Source organism: Phoenix dactylifera, chromosome 7, assembly GCF_051530095.1.
Source record: "Phoenix dactylifera cultivar Ajwa chromosome 7, Ajwa_hap1_PhDact_Kaust_v1.1, whole genome shotgun sequence".
NCBI classification, from domain to species: Eukaryota; Viridiplantae; Streptophyta; class Magnoliopsida; order Arecales; family Arecaceae; genus Phoenix; species Phoenix dactylifera.
The window spans coordinates 1,471,856-1,482,130 of NC_143196.1; the positions used below are offsets into that span (position 1 = coordinate 1,471,856).

General features: G+C 37.8%; 1 protein-coding gene across 6 annotated transcripts; it reads left to right on the forward strand.

The window, feature by feature from the left end:
- Positions 1-1,341: 1,341 nt before the first annotated feature.
- LOC103698943 (malate dehydrogenase, glyoxysomal) lies at positions 1,342-9,564 on the forward strand. 6 transcript variants are annotated; one of them, XR_003383906.4, is made up of 10 exons: positions 1,345-1,419; positions 1,497-2,832; positions 3,432-3,650; positions 4,107-4,421; positions 4,663-4,752; positions 4,868-4,951; positions 7,505-7,566; positions 7,648-7,737; positions 7,841-7,935; positions 9,316-9,564. XR_003383906.4 is itself a non-coding variant. In XM_089924143.1 (10 exons), the coding sequence occupies exons 2-10, from the start codon at positions 2,761-2,763 to the stop codon at positions 9,386-9,388; spliced, it is 1,074 nt and encodes a 357-aa protein (XP_089780269.1). In that variant the 5' UTR covers positions 1,376-1,419; positions 1,497-2,760; the 3' UTR covers positions 9,389-9,564. The 6 variants fall into 6 exon arrangements, 5 of the variants coding, with proteins under 5 accessions (XP_089780271.1, XP_089780270.1, XP_089780269.1 ...); XM_089924143.1 differs by having other exon boundaries at positions 1,376-1,419; positions 7,505-7,540; XM_089924145.1 differs by lacking the exon at positions 7,841-7,935 and having other exon boundaries at positions 1,342-1,419; positions 9,316-9,493.
- The last annotated feature ends 711 nt before the right edge of the window (positions 9,565-10,275 follow it).

The window sequence follows — 10,275 nt, forward strand, 5'->3', positions numbered from 1 at the left end:
TTCTAGGGGTTGCCTTTCATCATCAGTCCCTGAAGCATTACTAATTTGACAATGAGAAGATGACCAATTACACAAGGTTAGGAGAAAATTAATCGCACCCTAAACATACAAGCCTTCCTTTTTAGAATGGGTCTCTTCTAGGGGTTGCCTTTCATCATCAGTCCCTGAAGCATTACTAATTTGACAATGAGAAGATGACCAATTACACAAGGTTAGGAGAAAATTAATTTCTCTCATCAAATAATACAACTTGATGCTTTTAGCTGGAGTCACAGAGACGTACACGGGACCACTATAGCTGTACCATACGTGTCTTTGTTCTCTTTTTTTTTGTTTTTTGTTGTTGCTGTGGCTTATTAAAGGGGGCCCTCACTTAAGTGCCCTTATTATAGGGGGCAGTTACTATCTCACAGACAGGCAAATGGTGATCCACCGAAGGAAGGACCACTGATCTCTGGTGGGGCTTAAAGGTACGAATTTTGGTATGGATAAGTATTTGATTCTAACACGACTATTAAAGCATTCGATATGTCACCTCCGTCCTTCATTCGGGCCGAACAAGCGACGAACGCCGGAGAAACTCGACCACTCCAACGAACTCGGCCTGCACCTCCGCGGATGTATTTTATCAGGTTGATTTAGTCATGTTCAAGTCCAATCAGGCATGGTTGAAGCATTTAAATCCTTGCTCTTACCCGTCTATGGATTGAAGCTTAATTTGAGAGCAGAGACCATTTCATTGGTCTTAAATTCATGTGCAACCTAATCCAAGACAAGTTAGGCAACATTTAGATATATGTCTCATTGTTCGCACACTCCCTCCTTTCTTTCTTCCTTTTTCTTTTCTTTTTTTTGTTTGAAGCGATCGGACATGAATATATCCAAAAAAATCAAAATATAACAAGCTCCAAAGTGCACATGATAATCTTCTCTCTTCTAGCTACAGAGTCTCTCTAGAAGCGTTAGCCACATACGAAGCCATCCAATCTGCTGCCTCGTTGGCCTCACGATACACATACTTTATCTGCAGTGTCATCCCACCACGGGTCATAGCCCTACTTTATGTACTAATGAAACAAAATTATATAGTCTTTTGACTCTTTGTGCATGTGTTAGCCCATGCCCACATTCCTCTTCCCATTCATGGCCCTTGTCAAGTTTATTGACATGCTATAACTACAGTCATGTTAATTAATATAGTTCATACATCCCTCAACATGCTCCTAGGGCAATCAACAAAATAAGTGCAACTCCTAAAATTAGGGTTTTATGCATCAACTCCTATGAATAATTAAAAAATATGTAATCATATTGGAGGATAACAACTAACCATGCTATAATGCCGCTTCTCACCGGCTCACAAAAATCCCATGTGTTAAGAGTATCCTTATGGGAGAAGCGAAATGAAAATTTTTTAAGGTTGCTCTCTCCTTGGTATTTTTATTATGTTTAGATCCTTCAGTTGGCAGAAAGTAAAATGAAAACTTTTGTATCAGATCTCTGCTCTTCTCTACCACCATATCAGCTCCATGGCCTCTTCTCTCCAGAGCAGTCGATCGCCGCCTCTCCGCCGAGGTCCGACGTCTCGAAAACCACGAGGTGCTCCTTATATTTTCGGAAAAGGCCCTCGCGTTCGAGCTCTTCGCGGCAGACTGGGATCCGGTAGAAACTGGATCTCAAGAAAGTTCTTCCTCGAACGGTAATAAGAGCACCCTCTTTTTTTTGGCATTTTTCAAATAAAGAATCTACTTTTGTTCGATTTTGTAGTTCCATGCAGGATTGTTTCTTTTCGAAGGATTAAGCCCTTGGTGATGAACTGAAAAATCGAACAAAACGGGATTTTTCTTTTTTTCTCAAAAAAGCCCTTCGTAAAGACCCTGGGGTTTGTAATGCAATTGTTCTTTTTTTTGATAACTTATTTTATACATAATGAAAGTCAAGGTGGGCCATACCTCACCGAGTTAACAGCCAACAGCAAGAACCAGCGTACCATACCGTATTATACTAGTTCTATATCGGTATATACAAAAAAAAAAAAGTATACCAATGCTTGGTAATTAGTTTAGGACGGAGTGTGCCGATATAATAATAGAATGATACTAGTATAGAGATGAGACGGCATACTTTAACGAGAATTTTTTTTTTTTTTTTTTCACATCATTGCCCGTGCTGCTGTAACTGTTGGCATTCTGAGTTTTACCAGCTTCCTTTTGCCCTTTGTCAGTAGACAATGCAAGTCTTATTTCGAATGTCCAATTAATTGCTCAAAATTCAAACTTACATATGAACCATGTGAACGTTGGCATAAGATTAGATTGTTGAACTGCCCCGAGGTTTGATTGTTTTAGAAGATAGAATTAATTCCAAGCAGGATGTTGTTGTTAAAACGTTTCAAGTTTTAGGATGTTATTTATGTTGCTAGTAACAGTAGAAGATATAGATGCAAGTCCACCAAGATGAGACAAAGCAATGAAGATAGAAATGGAACGATTTGCATCTAAGCCTTTGAATTTGAGAACCACATCCACAGCTGCAGGATAAGGATACAGGGCATTTAGTCTCCACAAATGCACCCTTCTCCGATTCAGCCCACACTTTTTCACTCATCTCATTGCCTTGGTCACAATTACATCAACATCATCCTCTCTGCTCCTCTTTTCTTATATCCTGGGCCACCAATGTAACAAACCACATGCCAAACTGTCTCTCTTGTCCACACTTCTTCTCATCTTCATCGGAGGTTGAGCGTAAGAGAGAAGGATGCAACTCAGTTCTGAGGCCTCTCAACGTTTTGCTAGGATCTCTGCCCATCTGCACTCCCCCAATCTTCAGGTATTCTACTCATTCTTCTCCACTACAGTTTCCTGACTTATTTTGTATTAGTTTTAATTGGAGTTTATGGGACCTATCTCATCATTGATGCCGTCTTGTTCATTCAGTTTCTAAATTTTGTTTCTTTTCCATCTCAATGCCGATATCTATCAAAAAGATGGCAACTTGGTCCAGTTAGCATGTGCTATTGAATGTTATGAATGTTATATATGTATATAAAAGATATCCTCTTTCTTGGTATGTAGATTTTCATTGTTGCGGGTTACATAGTCATTGGATATTCACTATTGGTTCTGTATTTTTTTTCCTAAATTGCTAAATAATATTCTCGTTGGTAGTGCTTGCAATCATTTTTGCTTTTGGCTCTCCTAAAAGTAGTTTTGGTATTGGTTTTTTGAGAACAAATGAGAACTTTTGCCCCAGACCATGTTTCTTATAATCAGTCTTAAATGAAGGAAAACAAAGCGAACATGATGTCAGTAGAGTTCTTATGTTCTAATCTTTCCATCTTAAGCTGTATGAAGTGGGGAATATCAAAATGGAAGGTGACAATATAATGATTTCTTTTTTCTCTTAAAGTTGTTTGCTTTCTATAACAGAAGATGGAGGAGAGTTCCTTGGTAAGGCGTGAAAATTGCCGGGCAAAAGGAGGGGCTCCTGGATTTAAAGTGGCAATCTTGGGTGCTGCAGGGGGAATAGGCCAGCCCCTTGCTATGCTGATGAAGATGAATCCCCTGGTATCTGTTCTTCATCTCTACGATGTTGTCAACTCACCAGGCGTCACTGCAGATGTCGGCCATATGGACACTGGTGCAGTGGTATCTCTCTCCTCTTCCTTTCACTTGATTTGTTGGTTAGAGTTTCAGTCTCTGTAGAGTTCTCAATTTTTTAATTGTTCACACATAATGGATTCTGTGTTTGAGTTTTCTAAGGTCTATATAATAAACTAGGTAAAGTGCATAGTTCATATTCAATAATTGTAGGTCTTTCCCCTCAGCCCCTGCTAGCTCTCTGCTTTTAGCATATGGTGCTTCACTACTAGGTAACATGCATCTTTAAAATTTTCAGGATTTATCAGTCACATAGCAGCGTGCCCGGTAAATTATTTGTTTTGAAATTGATTACATAGTTATGTGCATATTCCTTCAAACTTAGAGAATTTTAGGTCTTGACTCTGAAATTTGGGAGGTTCCTGGTGCTGCATAATCATTTCCCTAGTATTATTTGAAAGTATTATATTCAATTACATAGGTTGTTTCTTTGGTTTCCTGCAGGTACGTGGCTTTTTAGGTCAGCCACAATTAGAGGGTGCACTAACAGGAATGGACCTTGTGATTATTCCTGCTGGTATCCCGAGGAAACCCGGAATGACAAGAGATGATTTGTTTAAAATCAATGCTGGAATTGTGAGGACACTGTGTGAAGGGGTTGCTAAATGCTGTCCTCATGCAATTGTGAACTTGATTAGCAATCCGGTGAACTCTACTGTTCCTATAGCGACAGAGGTTTTCAAGAAAGCTGGCACCTATGATCCCAAGCGTCTTTTGGGGGTGACCACTCTCGATGTATTAAGAGCTAAAACTTTTGTGGTATGTGCCTAACTAGTTCCCTTATAGTTTCATTCTTGCCACAAGGGCATAGCGTAGATGCAGCATCAACTTCAGGTCATTGTTATGGTAATCTTATCGTGAATATATTTAAATGTCATTTCATTATTTTATTCTCTTATGGGGACCTAGGTAACTTTGCAGTCTTTTGCCACGCGTGGCTGTTAATCTCAATTAATTCTAGAAATTTTCTTTTTCACCCTCACTTTTGAGTCATTAACAGGCAGAAGTGCTAGGAATTGACCCCAGGGAAGTTGATGTTCCTGTGGTTGGTGGTCATGCAGGGGTTACCATATTACCTCTCTTGTCACAGGTTAGGCATTCTTATTTCTGAAACCATTTTCTTATTTTCAGTTCATGTAGATCAAAAATCGTTAGTTTCTAGATTTTGGTCATTCCATTTATTAGGATATTATTACTTTCTTCAGGTTAAGCCTGCATGCACTTTCACTGCAGATGAAAGAAATTATCTAACCCATCGCATTCAGAATGGAGGAACAGAAGTTGTTGAGGTAATCAATTTTGCATTCAGCGAGTTTTTGAATATAGTATCTTAGCACCATGGTAACTTTAGGTTTCCTCTCCAAAGGTATATCTGAGAGCTATATTTGAATTTACATGCACATATGCGGTCAATTGCATCTCTAATTTGCTGCCACAAAAATAGTGCGCATGTTCATTGTTAACCATATCTAAACTGCATAATCAAACTGCAGAGCTACACTGAAACCGGTAAAAGATTGCTGTGCGAAATTTACTAACAACAGCTGTTACTCAGACATGTGATATGGATATGAAGAAGTCCAGGTTTCCTAAAGAATCAGCAGGGGAACCTTTAAGATGAATCACATAAGGAAAAGTCTATGAATGTATGTGTAAAATATACATGAATGTGCATCTGTTAATGAATAATAGTTGTTCTGCTTACTCTGTAAGTTTAGAAATTTTGATAATATATTTGATAAATCTAATGTTAGACTTGGCATCCTATATGAGAAATTTGGAAAGTAGACTTGTATGATGATGACATCCTGATTTAATAATTTGAAGTGCCTAGGAGTGCTGTGAAGTACCCCAAGTGTCCACTTATCCCATAGATCAAGAAACCCAAATTTTGAAGTGTCCTTGTAAGCCTGGTTACAATGTTCTCCAAATTATTAAAAGTTCTCGAATTATTCTCAATTTTTCCCTTGACCGGATGATTCTCCGAATTATTCTCCAAAAAAAGAACCGATCCTGAATTGTTCAACTATTCTTGAATTATACATGAACTTTATGATTTATTCATGAATTATTCATGATTAATTTAAGAAATTTTTGTTTTATGAATTTATGACACCATATATTCTTGCTAGCAATGTTTTTTTCCAACATTTGTTACTTCTGTTTTTCCTATATTTATTTTTAAATAAAGAAGTTTGTAAATATTCTATAAAGATCATTTTTTTAAATTTTTTTCTAATTCTTTGTTATACACCTCTTTCCGGATTTTTTATTCACGAATTCTGAATCATCACATCAACTGATTTGCTCCTGAATGCCGAACTTGGTGACTAAGCTTGTAAAAGGTATGATAGTGGTCTTCTGACTTTTGATAGTACATCAGAAAAACTGTTTTCAGACAAATTTTGACTGAAGCAGTGATATGTTAAAGTAAAAAAGGCAGTTCCTGCAGTTGTATATTTGAGTTTTTGTGCCACTGTGCATGCTCATTTTATTGTGCATCTTGACATTTGACTTTGGACTGCTCACTCAAGTAGCAGAAAGCATGTCATGTAAAGATTATATCTGCACCGTATGTTTTTTTTTTTTTGCCTTCTGTCACCTGCCACCTTCTAGCACTTCCATGTTGGGAAGAATGTTTCTGCTACATTTGTTTTTAGGGATTGAGATTTTAGCATCAAACTAAACTCAGATACATTCAACATGGTATAATATGTGGTATTGTCCTTGTATTGTTGGTAGAGTGATGGTGGGAAAACAGTAGTTTATACAACTTTTGTCTGGTTACATCCCTGTGGTGTTGCCTGTTCTGAGTTTATCAGAAGTTCTTACATTCAATATACAACTATTGCATGTTGTAATACAAGCTAGATATGTGCTCCTGGGTTGAAATGCATGTTGATTTTGCATTGCATTATTTCTCAACTAGTTGAACGGGAGACTTACATACGGCGGTACTGATTGTTATCTTGTTCTGGTTGTGCCATCATTTTATTTCTGCTAATTAGTCATCGTCATTCTTTGAAGGATATATACGTAATCCTCCATGGTCAATAAGGATTTACAGTCCTGGGTTTGGATATTTAGTTTGCCACAATTGCTTAAATTACTTGTTTTCTTTCATGATGCCTTTCAATATATCATGATCCGTAACATGATATAAGGTAACCATGTTATGTGCACAAGGAACAAGGATCATGTGGTCTTGATGTAGGATGAGGAGATATTGAATGGGTACTTCACCGGAGATTGATAATTAGAGAAAGATCCCAGTATAGAATACTGGATTTGAGTAAGATGGGAGACGAGGATGATGACAGATAAAGGGGGAAGCATCGTACTAATAAAAACAAATGCAATGTAAAAGAAACTGCTGTATGATCAGTTTCTAAGCAACAGCATAGTCTCGACTGCTAGCGACATATGCGCACTATGTCCTGCATCTCCTTTTCTTTTCATAGGATAGGTTTCAATTGTTTAACCAATTAATACATAACAAATGTATGATTGACCTTTGTACAAGCTGAGAAATTGCATAGAAGAGTCCTTACATCAATTAGAACATTTTAGATTTAACTGCCTGAATTCTAGGTCATGCAAGTGAATGCATAAGTGTGGCATAACATATTTCAGAGAGGTTAGGGCATTTGCATTATTTTATCTTAATGTACTCTTTCCTTTTCATGTCTAACTTGAACCTTTAAGAGGCATTCCGAACTCTGCCTTGGTATCATACAATGCTTTTCATATTAGTCAGATTCTTATTCATGTACAATCTTCTTCTTTTTTTTAATTCTACCATTACTGTAGTTTGAATATGAATCTTCACTTTCCTAATGCAGGCAAAAGCTGGTGCTGGTTCTGCAACATTGTCGATGGTTGGTCTACTTGGCTTCATATTCTTGTTAGTTCCCATTTCTGCACAAAATGATTGCAAAAAGTTCTTGAAGTAGTCTGATGGGATAAGATAAAACGAAAAATGCAGGCATATGCTGCTGCCAAATTTGCAGATGCATGCTTGCGGGGATTGAGAGGTGATGCTGGCATAGTGGAATGTTCCTTTGTGGCTTCTCAGGTACTTGCCTTACCAAAAGTTAATAACTATAGTAGATATTATAAGCTTCATCACAAGGTGATTTTTTTATAAGAAGAAATTATCATGCACCTCATTCTTATAGGTGACAGAACTACCATTCTTTGCATCAAAAGTACAATTAGGTCGTGGTGGGGCTGAGGAAGTCTTCCCTCTTGGGCCACTGAGCGAGTATGAAAGGTTTGCCACCTTAGCTCAACTGTCTAGTGTTTGCAGAGTAGTCAGTTTTTAATAGTTGTCTAAGATTTAATTTGATGTTGTCTGTCAATCTAAATTCTAAACCAAAAATAGATGTGATCATAGTTTGACTTGTTTATCTTTATGCCAACATTGGAAGCCCCTCCTAAGGAGCAATCATGAGTCTAGACATTATGGAATAATTCCAACTGAGATGAACATCACTTTTTGAGTCAAAGAACTTGCACCAGATGACTAGTGATGGATTGTATGGATTTTCACATCAACCAAAGACTAGAGTGCAGGAGTAACAGAAGTAGAAAAAATGAATGGAGGGAAAATTTAGGGTGGAATAAAACTGCAGAGACAGCAAATTGGTGCTGTTCTCTCACTGTTTGATGCGAGGCCAAACATAAAGAGAAAAAAAAAATCAGCCTCCCATTCATTCCATAGAAATGAAGTCTTATAACAAAAACTGAGAAATAAAAAGTAACTCTGTTTATTTGTAGCCCGCTGGCCTGATGGACCTGATTAACAGCTACAACAAATTATTTTAGTGATCTGCAATGCTCCTACTCAAGGTGGAGCATGGATATTATGGTGGTGGACTGAGACAAATACTTACAAGTTTAGTTCATCCAATGCTTTGGTCAACAAGTCAGCAAATCTTTGAGTGTTTTCTCCAAGATCTACCTAAACGGTAGTATCGATTTAGTTCCCAATACCAGTTTTGTGGACCTTGGTTTTCCCCCTTGACACTCGTTTGGAATATATGCTGTATGTGATGCGACTCAAATTACCAGTCTCTTGTTGCTTTGGTCCTTGCAGTTAGAAGTCCATCTCAACTATATGAGATGTTATTTTCTGTAAACTCTGCTGATGTTATGGTGATACAAAAGATTGTGCCACATCAGCTGGTACATATTTTGGGTGCCATAAACTGGTTTCTGCAGCAGTGCTCCTTAGGTAATCTAGGATGACCATGACTGTACTAAGGTAAGATGTCTGAGGGAATTTGCAAATGACCAGATTAGGGCACTAAGATGTGTACTAGAGCAATGCAAATATCAATTTACCAACATGCGTGTTATATTTTTCTGCATCATGGAAAGTTTCTCTACGCTCTCTGCCCAATAGGGCGCACTAGGTTTGTTTACAGACTCTTTGCTGTAACTTCCTTTCTCAGATAATACATCGATGACATGCTATCATGAAGACGAGTCTAAACTTATTCTTCGTAAGGAGATGACATATTTCCACATATACTTGACATGATTATTTCTCTGGTTGTTCATTTACATGTAACAATGTTTTCGTTGATTGGATGTTCGATACGGGAACATGTAATACTTCTACTGATTCATTATATTTTGGTTATGGCAGGTTTGGGCTGGAGAAGGCGAAAAAAGAGTTAGCAGAGAGCATTCATAAAGGAATTTCTTTCATTAGGAAGTGATGGAAGGCAGGAATAGGAGGCGACAATTCTGCTCGTGTACTACTGCCTGTATGTATCATGGATGTGCTACTGGAAAGATGAATGCAGCATTTTTGTTTCAAACAACCTTTGGTGCAGAAGAAACTTTTGAATTCAACAGAAGAAAAAATAAAGCATATCATTATTCAAATATTAAATATTAGTTAAATATTAAATATCATTATAGCAGAATAATTAGTTGATGAATGAAGGATTTAGAACACTTTGACCTTAGCCATTTTAATGGTCAATAGTTATTAGTATGCTGGAGCCCAACTTGAGACATCAAGATCTTTCTGTCCAGAACCAACCTGACCTTTTGAGCTCAGGTTCAAAATCGGGTTGGTGCATGTTAGATCCAGTCAGATTGGGTTGATTTGTTGTGGTTGGATCAATTTAACCAAGTCACCTACAAAAAATCCTATATCATATGAATAAAATCTTAAAAGAAAACAGCATCAACTAGGGATGGCCATATGTGAGTAAAGCGAAATCTTGGAAAATGGAGATGTACATATAGCATATGTACCTTTGGTACTTATATAATTTTGGTTCAGTTTGGGTTGGGTTGCCTGATATATTAGGCCGAACCAAACCCAAATTGCAGTGATTGGGTTTTTGACCCAAGCTCAATCTGGGCCGTACCTAAACCTGCCCAAGCCCAACCCAATTTGGGGTTGGGCTGAGTTGGTTGGTTCCATCTTCGACGATTGTGGGAAATTCTTCAGGATATTCAACCCAAGCCCAGCCCAATTTACAGTTGGGCTTAGTAGGTTGGGTTCCATCGTCGGCGATTGTAAGCAATTCTAGCTCAAGCTAGACGGCTTAAGCCCATGGTCACTGTGCTTTAAGTTTTGATGGTTTGATTG